The sequence below is a fragment of the Palaemon carinicauda genome, chromosome 31, assembly GCF_036898095.1.
Source record: "Palaemon carinicauda isolate YSFRI2023 chromosome 31, ASM3689809v2, whole genome shotgun sequence".
NCBI lineage: Eukaryota > Metazoa > Arthropoda > Malacostraca > Decapoda > Palaemonidae > Palaemon > Palaemon carinicauda.
In genome coordinates, this window is record NC_090755.1 from 7,498,614 (window position 1) to 7,519,918 (window position 21,305).

General features: G+C 43.4%; 1 protein-coding gene across 1 annotated transcript in view; it reads right to left on the bottom strand.

Moving 5' to 3' along the window:
* Positions 1-21,305, bottom strand: part of LOC137624247 (Bardet-Biedl syndrome 2 protein homolog) — a 110,182-nt gene that overhangs the window by 62,306 nt on the left and 26,571 nt on the right. Inside the window, exons 5-7 of the mRNA XM_068354759.1 lie at positions 20,081-20,263; positions 18,998-19,126; positions 9,934-10,027 (exon numbers count right to left, since the gene is read on the bottom strand). Coding sequence (XP_068210860.1) covers positions 9,934-10,027; positions 18,998-19,126; positions 20,081-20,263 — 406 coding nt within the window. The remainder of the gene's footprint in view (positions 1-9,933; positions 10,028-18,997; positions 19,127-20,080; positions 20,264-21,305) is intronic.

Genomic DNA, 21,305 nt, shown 5'->3' on the forward strand with positions numbered 1-21,305 from the left:
AAGAGACATTATTAGCGGAAAATTAATATTTTATAATAAAACAATTCCTTTTTAATTTACAGTATTTCAAAAACATAAATGATAGACTAGGCTCAACTCTACACTCACTGATGTAGACATAACAGTTCATCCTTTGCTTAAACCAGGTTGTTGCCTCCCTCCTACCTTTCTAAAGCTAAACTGATAACAGTAACTGGCCTTTCTGGCCCATAAAATTTCAACCTTCTTCATTAGACCTCAAAACCAGTGGAGGTATAGACCAACATAGTATTTCTAAACCGTTTCTCATAAATTTAGCTTATTTCTAAGCTTCTGAGTTCTGTAGTTTATGGTAAGTTAGCCAGAAGAGGTTCTTTTCACCTTGTTGACAAATTCTATAACTCAATTACTGAAAGATTTTGAACATCTACTGACATAGCAACCTAATGGCAATACTGAGGATAATCATTAACCTTACATATTGATTGTACTGTACTTGTAATGATCAATTGGGGATTTTGATAATCTACTGTACCAGTTCTCGAGTGTGTCGAAATGTTTTGCTTTAAACAACTGTATGCATTTTGTTATTAATCTACTCTTAAATGAAAAATAATTCTTATTTCTTTGTATTCTATGCATTAATCCCATCTTGGTGTATGTTTTCTTACACAATATTGTACATTGGTTGGCAAGCCTAGGCTATTCACCCCTATTTGGAATTTGACATCACATCAACCAACTTAGAGCTATAAGTGTAAACAAGGTAAGGCTTACCAATCATATGGAAGCCTTCAAAATTAACAAATTCTAAAAAAGTAATTTTCTTCTGTTAGCTATACAAACCTAGGTCCTTTAAGACAGGGAACAACCATTTAAATCGGTAAAAAGGTAGTTAACGACAGTTGGTGAGTATGGGTGAGTAGCCCAGCACGCTCCTGTCAGACACTTCACTTTTGATCTTTGGCTCAAGACTGAAAGGGGTGGTTGAGGTTGGAATTAAAACTTGAAGGACTCAGGTTTGTAAAGCTATGAAAATTACAAATAACTTCTAAAATTTCTTTCTTTCTACAAATATACAAACTTTTCACCCATTTAAATAGTAAAGTTTCACTTATTGAAGGGTAGGAAGTCCCCCTAAAGACAAACTGGGTGGTTCTCTTCTTTCCCTGGAATATGTCAGTCTCGCTGGTCCTGTACATAAGCGAGGGAGATGACTCCAGCAATCTCCTTTTAACCCATCATTGGGATAAATAGTGGACTGATAAGGTCTAGTCAGTAATTGTTTATGTACAGTATATGTTACTCAATTGCTAAAGCAATTTCCCCCCAGTTTAAAATGGAATACCTGGTGCATAATGGCCAATGGGTTGGTAGTTATTCCACCATCCTATCCCTTGTTTAGGGAAGATAGGGGGGAATTACTTCTTACAGATCCAGTCTATTAAAAATGGTGCTTAAAAATGTAGCTTACCAGCATCAATGTCAGATCCAGCATGTAACTGCATGAATACTTCATCTCCAAGTGAAGCGAAGCAAAGAAGAAACAGAAAGCCAGTCATTCTACCCCTCCTGAAGACTTACATGAAACACGTTACTAGATAAAATACTTACTGTCCCTAATGGGAGCTGAGCTGGCTGCACAACTGCTTGAGTAACCACCACAGGGCCCAGACCAAAAATGTTGAAGGACTTGTGTGTATACTTCCTTCAATAAAATGCTGTGAAGGTTGTTTGACAATTCCTGCCTCTATCACCTATCTGACTGCAAGATTCTTTGTACTGTCCAAAGTGGGACAAATACCACTGACCTCGTAAGCTGTAGTTCTGCCTGGTACCTTGACCCACAAAAAGGAAGGAGGGAAGGAGTGAATGCTCTTTCATTGCCTCACCAAGACAGAAAGAGACTAAGAGACTATATTCTCACGACATCAATTTCTTGGTTCAATCAGTGTTAAGGATGTCACCGACACATAAGCCTGAGATGTCGAGTCCTATTCAATAACACCACAAAACCCTTAGGGGACACTAAAGCATCTTATCTTGATTACCATCCAATGCTTCATAAAGTGAGGGAGATGGAAAAGATTTTGAACCAGGGTTGTGTATCAACGGGTTTTGGGTTTGGTCACTAATTCAGGCATAAACTAATGACCCCTTCTTCAAACCTTCTGGGTTAACAAGAGAGTCTGTGAAAATTGCCAGCTCTCTTTGCCAAATCTACTAGTACAAAGACAGTCCGGAAATGTAAACTTGAGAAAGACTGCTCAAAGCTCATCACATGAATAGACAACCCACATATGAAGGAGAGATATATACTCTTTAGTTGGAAGACAAGGCTCAAGCTCATGCAGTAGTCTTCTACAGATGTGACTGAGAGGCTATTCTTAACCCTTGGCGAAGATTATGATTAATGAGTGTGTGATCTGCGCTAAAGATGCTAACAGATTAGGATACCATTCAGCTTTTGGGCACCTGGGAGCAACCAGGTTCATCTAACCTGGTGAAATTAACACTTGGTTAATCAACCAGAAAATAAGATTGAACGAGAGAAAGGCATAGGCATCCTACAATCCCGTGGATGTTCCGCTAACACTCCCCAAGGATCTAGAATGGGGAATACAACACTAGGAGCTTCCTATCTAACCCTGTGGTTAAGATGTCAATCCCAAGTGAGCCCCACATTGCAAGAAGTCTGTCCACTACACAAGGATGTAGAGATCACTCCGACCCTATAACCTGTCCATGACCAACTCAATGAGGAGCGCAAAAGTGCAAAATATTCTCTCTGGCATGCCATGGGCATTGCCTGCCTTTAGTGAAAGGCCACAATCTACACATGGTATATGGGGATAATTACAAACAATCATGCCCCATGGCACAGTGATAGATCTATCAACGAATTAGCCATAAAGGAAATTTCCATTCTTTACTTGCATTCCTACTTAATTTTGTTATTAATGTGAAGTCAATATAAATCCTCCCCACTAAAAAGTACGAGAAAAATATTAAAATATTCTTGGATACAACACGACAGAACAACCATACTCATTGCAGCCAACGACAAAAGTGAAAAGTCTTTGACAGGAAAGCGGTTGGGGCTACTTGCCAATGCTCCCAACCTCCCGTTAACTACCTCATTAATGATTTCAATGCCGTTCAAGCTCTATTGAAGACATTCTCTATTTCAAAAGATAAAAGGTTTGTATGCAGTATTTAGCCAGTGTCTGTGAACTGTATGTAAAGAATGGGGTGTGTTGGAATGAAATATGTTATTTTTATTACTAAAATAAATTTTTGAATATACTTACCCGATGATCATGTAGCTGTCAACTCTGTTGCCCGACAGAAATCTACGGTCGGGATACGCCAGCGATCGCTATACAGGTGGGGGTGTACACAACAGCGCCATCTGTGGTCAGGTACTCCAGTACTTCTTGTCAACAAGACCTCAATTTTCTCCTCGGTCCACTGGTTCTCTATGGGGAGGAAGGGCGGGTCATTTAAATCATGATCATCGGGTAAGTATATTCAAAAATTTATTTTAGTAATAAAAATAACATTTTTCAATATTAAACTTACCCGATGATCATGTAGCTGATTCACACCCAGGGTGGTGGGTGGATACCAGTATACATGTTAACAAAGAAGCTAAGTATCCCGTATTTCATTTTAGCAGTTATTCAAAATAACAAACATAAAATAATTAAGTACCTGGTAAGGAAGTCGACTTGAACCATTACTCTGCCTTTAATAAGTACGTCTTCCTTACTGAGCGTAGCGGTCCTCTTAGGATGCTGAACGACTCTTAGGTGGCTAAAGTATAAAGGGCTGCAACCCATACTAAAGGACCTCATCACAACCTTTAACCTCGGCGCTTCTCAAGAAAGAATTGACCACCCGCCAAATCAACAAGGATGTGGAAGGCTTCTTAGCCAACCGTACAACCCATAAAAAGTATTCAAGAGAAAGGTTAAAAAGGTTATGGGATTATGGGAATGTAGTGGCTGAGCCCCCACCTACTACTGCATTCGTTGCTACGAATGGTCCCAGGGTGTAGCAGTTCTCGTAAAGAGACTGGACATCTTTGAGATAGAATGATGCGAACACTGACTTGCTTCTCCAATAGGTTGCATCCATAACACTCTGCAGAGAACGGTTCTGTTTGAAGGCCACTGAAGTAGCCACAGCTCTCACTTCATGTGTCCTTACCTTCAGCAAAGCAAGGTCTTCTTCCTTCAGATGAGAATGTGCTTCCCTAATCAGAAGCCTGATTTAGTAAGAAACTGAGTTCTTAGACATTGGAAGAGAAGGCTTCTTGATAGCACACCATAAGGCTTCTGATTGTCCTCGTAAAGGTTATGACCTTTTTAGATAGTACCTAAGAGCTCTAACTGGGCAAAGTACTCTCTCCAGTTCGTTCCCCACCAAGTTGGACAGGCTTGGGATCTCGAACGACTTAGGCCAAGGACGTGAAGGAAGCTCGTTTTAGCAAAAAACCGAGCTGCAAGGAACATGTAGCCGTTTCAGATGTGAAAACTATGTTCCTGCTGAGGGCGTGGATCTCACTTACTCTTTTAGCTGTTGCCAAGCACACGAGGAAAAGAGTTTTTAATGTGAGGTCCTTAAAAGAGGCTGATTGGAGAGGTTCAAATCTTGATGACATAAGGAACCTTAGGACCACGTCTAGATTCCAGCCTGGAGTGGACAACCGACGTTCCTTTGAGGTCTCAAAAGACCTAAGGAGGTCCTGTAGATCTTTGTTGGTGGAAAGATCCAAGCCTCTGTGGCGGAAAATCGCTGCCAACATACTTCTGTAACCCTTGATCGTAGGAGCTGAAAGGGATCTTACGTTCCTTAGATGTAACAGGAAGTCAGCAATCTGGGTTACAGTGGTACTGGTTGAGGAAACTGCATTGGCCTTGTACCAGCTTCGGAAGACTTCCCATTTAGACTGATAGACTCTGAGAGAGGATGTCCTCCTTGCTCTGGCAATCGCTCTGGCTGCCTCCTTCGAAAAGCCTCTAGCTCTTGAGAGTCTTTCGATAGTCTGAAGGCAGTCAGACGAAGAGCGTGGAGGTTTGGGTGTACCTTCTTTACGTGAGGTTGACGTAGAAGGTCCACTCCTAGAGGAAGAGTCCTGGGAATGTCGACCAGCCATTGCAGTACCTCTATGAACCATTCTCTCGCGGGCCAGAGGGGAGCAACCAACGTCAGCCGTGTCCCTTTGCGAGAGGCGAACTTCTGAAGTACCCTGTTGACAATCTTGAACGGCGGGAATGCATACAGGTCGAGATGGGACCAATCCAGCAGAAAAGCATCCACGTGAACTGCTGCTGGGTCTGGAATCGGAGAACAATACAACGGGAGCCTCTAGGTTATCGAGGTAGCGAACAGATCTATGGTTGGCTGACCCCACAGGGCCCAAAGTCTGCTGCAAACATTCTTGTGAAGGGTCCACTTTGTGGGGATGACCTGACCCTTCCGGCTGAGGCGATCTGCCATGACATTCATATCGCCCTGAATGAACCTCGTTACCAGCGTGAGCTTTCGATCTTTTGACCAGATGAGGAGGTCCCTTGCGATCTAGAACAACTTCCTCGAATGAGTCCCTCCCTGCTTGGAGATGTAAGCCAAGGCTGTGGTGTTGTCGGAGTCCACCTCCACCACCTTGTTAAGCTGGAGGGACTTGAAGTTTATCAAGGCCAGATGAACCGCCAACAGCTCCTTGCAATTGATGTGAAGTGTCCTTTGCTCCTGATTCCATGTTCCCAAGCATTCCTGTCCGTCCAAAGTCGCACCCCAGCCCGTGTCTAATGCGTCCGAGAAGAGACGGCGGTCGGGTTTCTGAACAGCCAAAGGTAGACCTTCCTTGAGAAGAAAGCTGTTCTTTCACCACGTTAGAGTAGACCTCATCTCTTCGGAAACAGGAACTGAGACCGTCTCTAGCGTCATGTCCTTTATCCAGTGAGCAGCTAGATGATACTGAAGGGGGCGGAGGTGGAGTCTCCCTAACTCGATGAACAGGGCCAGCGATGAAAGTGTCCCTGTTAGACTCATCCACTACCTGACTGAGCATCGGTTCCTTCTCAGCATGCTCTGGATGCATTCTAGGGCTTGGTAGATCCTTGGGGCCGACGGAAAAGCCCGAAAAGCTCGACTCTGAAGCTCCATACCCAGGTAGACAATGGTCTGGGATGGGACGAGCTGGGACTCCTCTAAATTGACCAGGAGGCCCAGTTCCTTGGTCAGATCCATAGTCCATCTGAGATTCTCCAGACAGCGACGACTTGTGGGAGCTCTTAAAAGCCAGTCGTCTGACGGAGCCGGACACAAGATCATGGTACTGCTGCACAGTCTGTGAACTGTCAACCATGGGGAAGCGAGGAAGTACAGCGACAACCCGAAACTGTCTAGACTGTCTGGGTAGTACAGACAACTCCTTATCGGGTTGCTGAGGTTGCCGCACTGCGTCACAACAAGTCACCTCTGCTGGTTGTTGAACGTCTTCCCAGTGACACACTGACTCCGTAAACAAAAATCCTCTAACAAGGACTAAGCTTGGACTGCATGTCTTGCAACAAAGCTCAAGGTCTATGGGAGCAGGTGTGGCAACAGACGGGGTTAGCGACTGAAGTGGAACCATTACCCTCCCTGGAAGCATGTTATGCTTAAATAAAAGTCCATAGGAGGCTAAGCAGCTTAAGGCTCCTCTCCAAATGACAGAGTCCTCAAGGGAATATCAGAAGGAGGGAGAATAGCACTTTCTCATCTACAGGAACCATATCCGAGAAAAGCTAAGTTCTCTCAGTGAGGGTTTCACTGGTGCAAAAGCAGCAGACCAGAAGGCAACGTTATGAAACTGCTTGACAGTCTTGTGAGTTGGCAACAACCAAAGATGTGTGATTGAGGAGCATGCGGTAAGGTATGCAGAGCATGCTGTAAGGTATGCAGAGCATGCTGTAAGGTATGCAGAGCATGCTGTATGCAGAGCATGCTGTAAGGAATGCAGAGCATGTTGTATGCTGTAAGGTATGCAGAGCATGCTGTAAGGAATGCAGAGCATGCTGTATGTAGAGCATGCTGTAAGGTATGCAGAGCATGTTGCATGGCATGCGGCTTATGCTGCATGGGATGAGGCTCATGCTGCATGGGATGAGGCTCATGCTGCATAGTATGAGGCTCATGCTGGGTTGAGAAGGATGCCGCATAGCATGAGGCTCCTGCCTCATGGGTTGAGGAGGTTGCCGCATAGCATGAGGCTCCTGCCTCATGGGTTGAGGAGGATGCCGCATAGCATGAGGCTCCTCATAGCATGAGGCTCCTGCCTCATGGGTTGAGGAGGATGCCGCATTTGAGGAGGTTGCCGCATAGCATGAGGCTCCTGCCTCATGGGTTGAGGAGGATGCCGCATAGCATGAGGCTCCTCATAGCATGAGGCTCCTGCCTCATGGGTTGAGGAGGATGCCGCATAGCATGAGGCTCCTGCCTCATGGGTTGAGGAGGATGCCGCATAGCATGAGGCTCCTGCCTCATGGGTTGAGGAGGTTGCCGCATAGCATGAGGCTCCTGCCTCACATGAGGCTCCTGCCTCATGGGTTGAGGAGGTTGCCGCATAGCATGAGGCTCCTCATAGTGCTGGAACCCGGCAACTCCCGATGCAGCAGCTCACGCATGAAAGCAGGAGGCGCAGCAAGAACATGCGTCTGGCAAGGTGGACTGCGCATCGGAGGTGGAGCTCTCACAGGTGGAGGGTGGGAGCAGGCAGCCGCAGTATCTGCTGAGCGCACAACCTCGGCGGGTTGTAGGTTAACAGGCTGCATTGTCAACCTTCCAGCATGATACTCCTGTATGAAGGAGCAAGCTGAGACTGTATATTCTGCAGCATGGACCACTAGGGTCTATGAAAGACAACAACAAACGGAGCTACTGTCCGTTGTGACTGAGGGTCTAAAACAGCTGGTGCGGCAACAGACGGAGTTACTGCCTGTTGCGGTACCACCTTGCCTCTCTGGGAGGTGTGCAGTTGTCGTACTGCAGCAAGTCCGAACTGACCCAGTGGCTACACCTAGGCCGTTGGACTTGCGCGGAAGGGACCGACTTGCACTTAAAAGCTGCAAGATTTGGTCCATGGTTTCTGCGAGAAACCTCTTCCGCAGACGAGGAATAAATGGGCTCTCTCGTCTTTGTGTGGGTGGGGTGATCACGTCTGCAACGTGAGTGGATACACCCGAAACCACGGAGGGAAACGTCTGTTCGTCGATCAAGGCCTGATGAACCCATAAGTCCTTCGACATTACTTCTCCCCTGGTTGGGAGCTTGTAAGAGGTCCAGACTAGGCGAACAACTGGCACGAACAGACGAACCCTCGAACGCAACACTGTAACACTTTGCGCTTATCACTTTATCACTTTTGATTTTCTGTTTGCACTTATTTCACTGAACTCGAAACTTTAAGTGGTTTGTACCTGAAACACGCAATCCTATCCTTCATTAAAAGTTAGTAATTGCGAAAACAGTATTACAATGTAACAGAAAAACATAATGAAAGATAAAGAATTCAGTGGCTGGAACAGAGACTAAACACTAGATCAAATAAACTACGTTTAAAATCTCTCACCGCATAAAGACTGGGAACAAGAATAAAACTCTAGAAACGTTTTACCTTCTTCCCCTAAAGAGACTAGGGAGAAGAGCAAAAACGATAACAACGTTACCCGCTTGAACGAAACGTTTATCCTCCTCTCTCTCCCTCCGTCTCTATCTCTCTCTCTCTCTCTCTTGACTTAGAACCTGAGAGAAGAGCCCAATTATATATCTCGTTAAAACATATTATTTGTTAAAGGAAAAAACTGAAAGATTTCCCAAATAAAAAGTTCCTTTATTAGAATTAAAACCATTTAAGCTAAGAAAGAATGAACAAAACGCTAGAATCGGTTTACTCTTACTGCAACGTGAAACCGTGAATACTCTCTCTCTATCGTAACGATAGAGCGCAAGTTGAACGTTCTGAACGTCAACAACTGCGGAGACAAAACAAAACGTTAGTTCAACTTTGAAAAACAGTACGAGACTATCAAAGAAATTCTTTCAAAAACATTAAAATTAAAATAGCATAAAATCTTAACAGGAAAAACGAAATGACGGGCTCAATGTTAATTAACTTCGGTTCCAAGTAATGACCGCCTACTATTAGGAAAGGTCGCATATAAACAAACATAAAAATTAATTTTTATAAGTTTATAATAAAAGGAAGTTAATCGAAGAGGCCTATAAAAGGCGGAGAGATATAAAATAAATCTATAACTTTGATAAGCAAAATTAAGAAAGAGAGTCTATACTCTCTTCGACACCAACACTTCCGTCTAAGGGAAGGGTCGGCCATTTAAAAGTGAAAGAGAGTTCATACTCTCTTCGTCACCATAATTAAATCAAATTAATTCCAAAAGCTAGCTAAGCTAATGATAAAGCTTCCTGAATAGCGAAAGCTAAACTCTAGAGCAAATACATCACCAAATCGTGAACAATAACTCCAGAATCAACAGCGTATCCAAGTAGGTCTAGCCGGTGGCACGACAGAGGAAAAATTGAGGTCTTGTTGACAAGAAGTACTGGAGTACCTGACCACAGATGGCGCTGTTGTGTACACCCCCACCTGTATAGCGATCGCTGGCGTATCCCGACCGTAGATTTCTGTCGGGCAACAGAGTTGACAGCTACATGATCATCGGGTAAGTTTAATATTGAAAAACATTAATGTATGATAATCAATTTAACAATTAAGGGATCCTGTGTAAAATAATATTTTACTGCAACATCATCCAGCACCTATGATTATTTTGCCATTCAAAGTTAGAATTTTATATGTATATTCCTGCATATTATATGGTCTGGCTTAGCCAAAATTCTATTACTAAGAGGTCTAATTTAACATGTCTACCTAGAAATACTAGCCTTCTCCATCAGTAGAACAACAAATAAGTTGATTCTTTCCATCCATGCGATAATCACCCTGCACAATGCCCGCAATTGTAGACTTGAAATTATCCTGAAATTAAAAAAATACATAAATTTGAATTATCAAATAAATATGTACAATAGAGCAATTTATGGGGGTTGACCATATCAGTACATTATTTCTATCTATTGCATTTTGCTTAATATTTAATGGCTTCAAAGATATTGCAGGAGTCCATTGGAGTATATTACAGAATATACTCTCATCCAATGCTATCAAAAACTATGACTGTCAATTTTTCGATAAATACAGATGCAAAAGTCGGAAATATTGGAGGTAAATATCATTATTTTTGTGGATAACTCAACCAAACCACCAATATTTTACTCTGACTTATCTGTTTGTTATTTGGTTGAGTTCATGTTTCCTAGAGTGCAGTAAGAATTTGATCTGACCTTCTCTTCAGTCAGATTCCTTTTATCAAATGACTTGTCACATAAAGAGGCTTCTTGTACAAGCCACAGAGTGTTTGGAAGATGATCTACTGATTATATTTTTGGGAGCACTTTAGACTTTTGTTGCAGGAAAAACAGAAGGGTACTTAATATGATCAGTATCTCTCTATAGTATAGGCTTTCAACTAACAAGGTTTAAAAAGCCCATCAGCCTATTCCCAATTGCATATTTTGAACAACAAAGAATTCCTTTAACCTTCAACTCAGTTTTACAGGTTCGAGAATAAAATAGCTATAGTCCATTTTTCATCATAACAATGAAACATAATGTCTTAGAAAGTATTTCTTACCAGCCACCCAACTGAAGACAAGAATAGTTTTTAGAGACATTTTACTTCCTTTTCATAAGGAATAAGGACTACTGTACTTTTGTAGTAATAATTCAGATCATCATTTGCTCACATCTAGTAAATTTCACAGAAACCTATTATGTAAGGGAAAGCATTGAAACCTTCATTATTAATCCATCTGATAGCTGCATTGATTGACCTTTGTGAATATTGACAAGCAAAAGTGACATCACAGCTTGTACAATATATTGCAAGGTCATCAGCAAAAAGTGAACAATTAAAAATGTTCAATATAATTGCACAATTGAGTGGGAAATTGATAATGCCATATCTATAGGTGGTGTCATGTGCTTCCTTAAAAAAAATACATAGAGAGTTTGGTACTTTTTGGCAAATCTTTGCTTCTTTTGGTTGGCTAGTCCCAAAAAAGGATTGAGAATGGAGAGCTTTTCAGAAACCAAATTATTATGGAGATATCAATCCCTTGGTATCAATGTACCAAATATGTTATTTTCCTTAGTAAAATAAATTTTTGAATATACTTACCCGATGATCATGTAGCTGTCAACTCTGTTGCCCGACAGAAAAATCTAAGGTCGGGATACGCCAGCGATCGCTATACAGGTGGGGGTGTACACAACAGCGCCATCTGTCGAGTAGGTACTCAGGTACTTCTTGTCAACAAGAACTCAATTTTCTCCTCGGTCCACTGGTTCTCTATGGGGAGGAAGGGAGGGTCCTTAAATTCATGATCATCGGGTAAGTATATTCAAAAATTTATTTTACTAAGGAAAATAACATTTTTCAATATTAATCTTACCCGATGATCATGTAGCTGATTCACACCCAGGGGGGTGGGTGGAGACCAGCATACATGTTAACATTAGAAGCTAAGTATCCCGTATTTCATTTTAGCAGTTATTCAAAATAACAAACATAAAATAATTAAGTACCTGGTAAGGAAGTCGACTTGAACCATTACTCTGCCTTTTTAAGTACGTCTTCCTTACTGAGCCTAGCGATCCTCTTAGGATGCTGAGCGACTCCTAGGTGCTGAAGTATGAAGGGCTGCAACCCATACTAAAGGACCTCACCACAACCTCTAATCTAGGCGCTTCTCAAGAAAGAATTTGACCACCCGCCAAATCAACCAGGATGCGGAAGGCTTCTTAGCCTTCCGTACAACCCAAAAAAACAACAATAAAAAGCATTTCAAGAGAAAGATTAAAAAAGGTTATGGGATTATGGGAATGTAGTGGTTGAGCCCTCACCTACTACTGCACTCGCTGCTACGAATGGTCCCAGGGTGTAGCAGTTCTCGTAAAGAGACTGGACATCTTTGAGGTAAAATGATGCGAACACTGACTTGCTTCTCCAATAGGTTGCATCCATAACACTCTGCAGAGAACGGTTCTGTTTGAAGGCCACTGAAGTAGCGACAGCCCTAACTTCATGTGTCCTTACCTTCAGCAAAGCAAGGTCTTCTTCCTTCAGATGAGAATGGGCCTCTCTAATCAAAAGCCTGATGTAATAAGAAACTGCGTTCTTAGACATCGGTAAAGCAGGTTTCTTGATAGAACACCATAAAGCTTCTGATTGTCCTCGTAATGGCTTTGTACGTCTTAAATAGTACTTAAGAGCTCTTACTGGGCAAAGTACTCTCTCTAGTTCGTTCCCCACCAAGTTGGACAGGCTTGGGATCTCGAACGACTTGGGCCAAGGACGAGAAGGAAGCTCGTTTTTAGCTAAAAAACCAAGCTGCAAGGAACATGTAGCCGTTTCAGATGTAAAACCTATGTTCCTGCTGAAGGCGTGAATCTCACTGACTCTTTTAGCTGTTGCTAAGCAAACGAGGAAAAGAGTCTTTAATGTGAGATCCTTAAAAGAGGCTGATTGAAGCGGTTCGAACCTTGCTGACATCAGGAACCTTAAAACCACGTCTAGGTTCCAGCCTGGTGTGGTCAACCGACGCTCCTTTGAGGTCTCAAAAGACTTAAGGAGGTCCTGTAGATCTTTGTTGGTGGAAAGATCTAAGCCTCTGTGGCGGAAGACCGCTGCCAACATGCTTCTGTAACCTTTGATCGTAGGAGCTGATAGGGATCTTACATTCCTTAGATGTAAAAGGAAGTCAGCTATCTGCGTTACAGAGGTACTGGTTGAGGAAACTGCATTCGCCTTGCACCAGCTTCGGAAGACTTCCCATTTTGACTGATAGACTCTGAGAGTGGATGTCCTCCTTGCTCTGGCAATCGCTCTGGCTGCCTCCTTCGAAAAGCCTCTAGCTCTTGAGAGTCTTTCGATAGTCTGAAGGCAGTCAGACGAAGAGCGTGGAGGCTTGGGTGTACCTTCTTTACGTGCGGCTGACGCAGAAGGTCCACTCTTAGAGGAAGAGTCCTGGGAATGTCCACTAGCCATTGCAGTACCTCGGTGAACCATTCTCTCGCGGGCCAGAGGGGAGCAACCAACGTCAACCGTGTCCCTTCGTGAGAGGCGAACTTCTGTAGTACCCTGTTGACAATCTTGAACGGAGGGAACGCATACAGGTCTAGATGGGACCAATCCAGAAGAAAGGCATCCACGTGAACTGCTGCTGGGTCTGGAATCGGAGAACAATACATCGGGAGCCTCTTGGTCATCGAGGTAGCGAATAGATCTATGGTGGGCTGACCCCACAGGGTCCATAGTCTGCTGCAAACATTCTTGTGAAGGGTCCACTCTGTGGGGATGACCTGACCCTTCCGGCTGAGGCGATCTGCCATGACATTCATGTCGCCCTGAATGAACCTCGTTACCAGCGAAATCTTTCGATCTTTTGACCAAGTGAGGAGGTCCCTTGCGATCTCGAACAACTTCCTCGAATGAGTCCCTCCTTGCTTGGAGATGTACGCCAAGGCTGTGGTGTTGTCGGAGTTCACCTCCACCACCTTGCTTAGATGGAGGGACTTGAAGTTTATCAAGGCCAGATGAACTGCCAATAGCTCCTTGCAGTTGATGTGAAGTGTTCTTTGCTCCTGATTCCACGTGCCCGAGCATTCCTGTCCGTCCAGTGTCGCACCCCAGCCCGTGTCCGATGCGTCCGAGAAGAGACGGTGGTCGGGGGTCTGAACAGCCAATGGTAGACCTTCCTTGAGAAGAATGCTGTTCTTCCACCACGTCAGTGTAGACCTCATCTCTTCGGAAATAGGCACAGAGACCGCCTCTAGCGTCATGTCCTTTCTTCAGTGAGCAGCTAGATGATACTGAAGGGGGCGGAGGTGGAGTCTCCCTAACTCGATGAACTGGGCCAGCGATGAAAGTGTCCCTGTTAGACTCATCCACTGCCTGACTGAACATCGGTTCCTTCTCAGCATGCTCTGGATGCATTCTAGGGCTTGACTGATCCTGGGGGCCGACGGAAAAGCCCGAAAAGCTCGACTCTGAATCTCCATACCTAGATAGACAATGGTTTGGGATGGGACGAGTTGGGACTTCTCTAAATTGACCAGGAGACCCAATTCCTTGGTCATATCCATAGTCCATCTGAGATTCTCCAGACAGCGACGACTTGACGAAGCTCTTAAAAGCCAGTCGTCTAAATAGAGGGAGGCTCTGATGTCTGCCAAGTGAAGGAATTTGGCAACATTCCTCATCAGTTTGGTAAACACAAGAGGTGCCGTGCTTAGGCCAAAGCACAGGGCTTGGAACTGGTACACGACCTTTCCAAAGACGAACCTTAGGAAAGGTTGGGAGTCTGGATGGACGGGGACATGAAAGTATGCGTCTTTCAGGTCTAACGAGACCATCCAGTCTTCCTTCCTGACCGCTGCTAGGACCGACTTCGTCGTCTCCATTGTGAACGTCTGCTTGGTGACAAAAGCATTGAGAGCACTGACGTCCAGCACCGGTCTCCAACCTCCTGTCTTCTTCGCTACCAGGAAGAGACGGTTGTAGAAGCCCGGGGATTGATGGTCCCGGACTATGACTACCGCTCCCTTTTGTAGCAAGAGCGACACCTCTTGTTGCAACGCTAGCCTCTTGTCCTTCTCCTTGTAGTTGGGAGAGAGGTTGATGGGAGAAGTTGCTAGAGGGGGACTGCGGCAGAACGGAATTCTGTACCCCTCCCTTAGCAACTTCACAGACTGAGCGTCTGCACCTCTGTTCTCCCAAGCTTGCCAGAAGTTCTTGAGCCTGGCTCCCACTGCTGTCTGGAGAGGTAGGCAGTCAGATTCTGCCTTTTGAGGACTTGGAACCCTTCTTCGATTTGCCACGATGACTGTCGGCACGGGTACCTCCTCTGCTGGAGGTTCTGCCACGAAAGGGCGGGATGAACCTAGACGCTGGTGTGTCCATCCTAGGTCTAGGCACGGAAGGTAAAGCTTTGGCCTTACGTGCGGAGGACGCCACCAGGTCATGGGTATCCTTCTGGATCAACGAGGCAGCCATCCCCTTGATCAGCTCTTCCGGAAAGAGACACTTGGAAAGCGGAGCAAACAACAACTCCGACTTCTGGCAAGGAGTGATCCCAGCCGACAAGAAGGAGCAAAGATGTTCTCTCTTCTTAAGCACCCCCGACACGTACGAAGCCGCAAGCTCACCAGACCCATCCCGAATGGCTTTGTCCATGCTAGACATGATAAGCATGGCAGAGTCCTTATCCGAAGGGGAAGTCTTTCTGCTTAACGCTCCCAAACACCAATCGAGGAAGTTGAAGATCTCAAAAGCACGAAAAACTCCCTTCAACAGATGATCCATGTCAGAAAAGGACCAGCAAATCTTAGATCGTCTCATAGCCAGCCTGCGGGGAGAGTCAACCAGACTTGAGAAGTCACCCTGGGCAGAGGCAGGAACTCCCAAGCCGGGTTCCTCTCCCGTGGCATACCAGACGCTAGATTTGGAAGCAAGCTTGGTAAGCGGAAAGATGAAAACAGTCTTTCCCAGCTGCTTCTTGGACTGCAACCACTCTCCCATAACCCTCAAAGCTCTCTTGGATGAGCGTGCGAGTACAAGCTTGGTGAAGGCAGGAGCTGCTGACTGCATGCCTAAAGCAAACTCGGAGGGAGGAGAGCGAGGGGTTGCAGACACAAACTGTTCCGGATACAAGTCCCTGAACAGGGCAAGGACTTTCCTAAAGTCTAAGGAGGGAGGCGTAGACTTGGGTTCTTCTAAGTCGGAGTGCGGATCGTCCAAATGCGCAGCTTCGTCGTCATCAGATACTCCATCATCCGAAAGCTGAGGAGGAAGTGGCAAAGGTGGAGCAGAAAGCTGAACGGCTGAATCCGGCAGCACGGGTGCATGCGTAGCTGCTGCGGATCCAACATCATGCCGCTGCTGGTCAGTCTGCGAGCTGGCAACAACAAAAGCGGAGTGCTGGTGCGTGGGAGGGACTGCCGTGGGTTGCGGAGCATGCCGCATGGGTTGCGGAGCATGCCGCATTGCGTCAAAACACGGCAGCTCGACAGCACCTTCCCACTGCTGATGCGGTAGCTCACGCATGTCAACGGAGGGTGCAGCATGAACATGGGTCTGGCAGGGTCGACTGCGCATCGGTGGTGGAGCTCTCACAGGTGGAGTGTGGGAGCAGGCAGCCGCAGTATCTGCTGAGCGCACAACCGTGGCAGGTTGTAGGTTAACTGGCGCAGTGTCAACCTTCTCAGCACGATACTCCTGCATAAAGGAAGCAAGCTGAGACTGCATAGTCTGCAGCATGGACCACTTAGGATCTACCGTGGTTGGTGCGGCAACAGACGGAGTAGTTGCCTGCTGCGGAACCACTCTACCTCTCTTGGGAGGTGTGCAGTCTTCGGAAGACTGCGGCGAGTCCGAACTGACCCAGTGGCTACACCTGGGCCGTTGGATTCGCTCGGAAGGGACCTTACGCTTGAGAGGTCGTGAGACCTTGGTCCAACGTTTCTCCCTCGAAACTTCTTCCACAGACGAGGAATGATAGGGCTCATTCGTCTGTTTGTGGATGGGACGATCTCTGACAGATACGTCCGCAACCACTGAGGGTACATCCGTACGCTGATCAAGGCCTGTCGAACCCTTTGGTCCTTCGACATTGCTTCTCCCCTGGGCTTGGGAGCTTGCAAGAGGTCCCGGACTGGGAGGACGACTGGCACGAACAGATGTACCCTCATGCGCAACACTGACACTGACACTTTTCACTTCACTTGCACTCACTACACTTCCCACTGCACTTTGCGCTTTCAACTCTTTGACATCTGCCAAAAGTTGATTCCGGTCATTAGCTAATGACTCCACTCTGTCACCAAGAGCTTGAATGGCACGCATCATGTCCGCCATGGAGGGTTGAGCACTAGTAGCAGGGTCGGGAGTCACCACTACAGGGGAAGGAATAGGTTGAGGGGCATGGGGAGAGGAAAAATCAAAAGAGCGAGAAGAACTCCTCCTGATCCTATCCTTCTCTAGCCTACGTGCATTCTTTAGGAATTCGTTAAAATCGAATTCCGAAAGCCCAGCGCATTCCTCACATCGATCTTCCAATTGACAGGATTTACCCCTACAATTGGAACAAACGGTGTGAGGATCTATGGAGGCCTTCGGAAGACGCCTAGAACAATCCCTAACGCTACACTGCCTGTACTTGGGGACTTGAGAATGGTCAGACATCTTGAATTGTAGAAATAGTCAAGGGGGAATTCCAAAATCTAGCAAAGTTCATTAACAATTAATCCAAATCTAATCAAAATGCTTGATAAGCTAATGATAAAGGTTCCTGAATAGCGAAGGCTAAAATCTAGAGCGAATACATCACCAAAATCGTGAAAAACAACTCCAGAAACAACAGCGTATCCAAGGAGGTCTTGCCGGTGGCACGACAGAGGAAAAATTGAGTTCTTGTTGACAAGAAGTACCTGAGTACCTACTCGACAGATGGCGCTGTTGTGTACACCCCCACCTGTATAGCGATCGCTGGCGTATCCCGACCTTAGATTTTTCTGTCGGGCAACAGAGTTGACAGCTACATGATCATCGGGTAAGATTAATATTGAAAAAAATCTAATACTTAAAAAGTTATCCACCAGCTTACACATACAGCTAGTGAGTTACTAGTCTATACTTATGTTTTTTTACCCCAAAAAAAAGCTCTTGGATACAAGACCCATTTTTCATATCTAGATTTTTTTCCTCAGCAAGTACTTTTTAGCATCATCAGGAAGGTGTTAGGGATTTTCAAAGCAGCATAGATGGATTATTTCCTGCTGTGGCACTCCTCTTTCAAATGACAGTCTTGCAAAAACAATGACTGGACGGAAGATGAAAACCGTCCAGATTAGCAACCAAAGATGGGGCTTACCCACAGAATCATTAAAATAAGGCCAAAACATATCCAATAAGTATGAATCAGGCTCAAATAAACATTAAATATTTGTACTACAGCAATATTATGACAAAGCAGTAGAGATTGTAAACTAATAATCAAGTAAGTTTAAACATAGAAACTTACTATAAAAAAACACAAAGCCATTGTTGTACACATCCATAAACCACTTGAGCATACAAATAAAATCCATGAAAAAGAAGATAAAAAAATTACCAAACAGACACATCAAGAAAACCATGACTTAATAAACAACTACCAAACACTTACACAGAACTGTATATGGAAAACAAGTAAATAAAGAGTACTTACTGCTAGAAAGCTCAGTCCATCATCCCTACAATAAAACTGGAGCTTTTATAAACTTGGAAAAATTTAAAGAAAACTATCCAATCACCACTGAAAGGTGGCTAAAACCAAACTTTCAAAAAGTGTGAGCTCACAATTGAAAACTCTTCAAACAAACAATAGAATTAAACTCATATGTGCCATGAAAGATTGAGAAAATGGATGTCCTAAGTGAAAAAAAAGCATAGCAAAATAAATAATCTCCAGGCAAAACTATGTGGACCAGTACACCCATGCATGTATATACTATATTCTGTGACTAAAAGGACCTCCTTTTACTTCTATGTGGTGTCCGACAATTTTCTGCAGAGGCACATATGCCTACGTAAAAGTAATGTGGCTTGTTGCGGAACAAATTGCAATCTCCGCTATACAGTAAACTGGAGAAGTAAAACCTAATAATACATTTTTATATTTGCTTTCAAGTCATAAAACAGTTTTACACATAGTAAGTGGAAAATTCCAAAGGAACACAAGTATCAAAAACTTTTATACCAGACAAGATTTATCCTTCTAATGATTATGTTTGCGAAATAAAAAATAAATACACTGTGAGTATATTAAATGTAAAATATATTCCTCTTACCTTAAAAACTACTTCCCCACTGCGATCATTTCTAGCATCAACTTTGCCATTACTCCATCCAGTTATCAGTTCTGCTACACCATCTCCATCAAGGTCATAACTATAGATGGATACTGCTTGATTTTTGGACTGTAGAAAGGAAATTAATTACATTATTATCAAATGTGTTAATGACACATTTTTCATACAGGAACATTTGTATACCCTCAATCGTAAATACTCGTATCTAATTCATAACTATTTGTAGCAACACTTAAACGGGTCGTAACTAAAACATAAAAACTTTGATGAATACTATAGTAACAATCCACACTATATTCGTAACAATGAGGAAAAGCTCGTGAAATGCCAGCAATTTGTTCACAGACATCTGTGAAAACTCATTATAAATAACAGAATTTAGCTTTAAATACATCGTAATAACTCATAATAATCAGTAATAAATCCTAAATAGCTCATAATAACACATAACTACATCTAAATCGGTAGTGAAAGTGGCAAAATTATAAGGATCCATGGATTTGTGTTCTGTAAGGACTCGCAAGAAAAACCCACATATATGATGAAAGCACTAGCTAGTGATCTGTTGCTATTTAACACCAAGACCAAAAATTACAAGCAGTTGGATAACAAGCAAAGGGTAAAAGCTACAAACATTCGGGAAAATACACTGAAAAGAACTGCAAACATAAAAAGGAGGAGCGTACTTAATGACATTCTCATTGGGAAAACATTGCAATACCTCTATGTTCAAGATGAGAAAAAATGGAGGGAATGTGCGAGTAATAACTAATATGAAATGGAAATAGCAATCTCTACAAGTTTAAGAAAGTTTGCAAAATACTGTGATTAGTGAAGAGCTTTGCAGGAACACAAAGAATTATAAAGTTTGTTATTGGAAACCTGTGGGAACTATATGCACATGCAATAACCTATGGTAATTAGAAGATTTTTTCTAACTTTGGATTGAGTTAATTTGGTTTTCCTATTGACACATAAGTTATATAAAACTAATGTATTCCTGATAAAATAAATACAAATTCATTAATAAAAACTGCACGGATACTGTACTGTATATTATACCTTAATACGCCACCATCTTGACATCTTATCATATACACCAACAGTTCCATTTGCAAGCGCATATCCAAAGCGAGACCCTTGCATCGGACACAAGGCAGTCACTGCTTCAGTTTCAGACATCTCAAATAATATCTCTTCATGTTTAAAGACTCTAATGTCAAAATCCTCTGAACCGACTAATAGCTGCAAAAGAAAATGAAAAATATAGTATTCAAATATTAAAAAAAATTGCAAAAATATGGAAATTAATTTTGGTAAGTGAATACTCACATAAGAATATTATCTAATTATAGTACACAACAGGGTTACCAATCTATATTAGGTCAGTGTGCTATACAGTAATTCACTACTGTCATAATAGTTAAATTCATCAGAGATAAAACAGACCTTTTATATTTCTACAATATTAATGTCAGTAAATAAAAAACATATAAGATTAATACTCAGAAAATCTAGATACAATGGATCCATACAGATGTTGAAATTCAGCCAGTAAAGTAATGGAGTAGCTAAGGTTTTAAGCACTATGTAAGAAATTTAAGAGATCACATTGAAAGACAGCTATAGAAAACTAATCAAATCACTAATTGAAACCACTGATCACACAAATCAGTGACAATCCCATTGAAAAAGTTATGGCTGAGCCCCAGAATTTGTCAAAAACACAGTCAGCGGTGTTAGTGACGGTTACACAAACATCGAGTTGTGTTCTTATAGAATGCGTATTGACATCAACTGCTTTCTCAGGTTTGTGAGGGAGAGCTGATGAGCCATGCTCATTGTAGCCTTTAGTTTTCCAATTCAATGGGCTACCATGTACCTACGAGTGTAATCTCCTAAAGAATTAATGTAGATTTAAGGACCCTACTTATCTTTACTTTGCAACACAAGCAGAACAGCTACTGTAGTTAAAAAGTCCTACTGAGTAGCAGCAATAATCTGAGAGAAGTTAACAGAAACAAAACAACTGAATATTATTGCGATAATTAAAGCGTAATTATGGTGGGTTCTAGGAGAGTAATCCCTTGACTCATGCTTCGAGCCACTAGAACACTGCAAGGCATTTGTTGATGACCTGTCCTTGTTAGAAGATTTGAAAGAAATGTAGTGCTCATGAGGTACTAAAGGACTACCTTTAATTATAAAATGCCCTCCATACTCTTAGTGAAAGCCCTATCACAGAGTGGCAAGTGCTGTAAGCATACTTTCAGACAAAGCATGATGA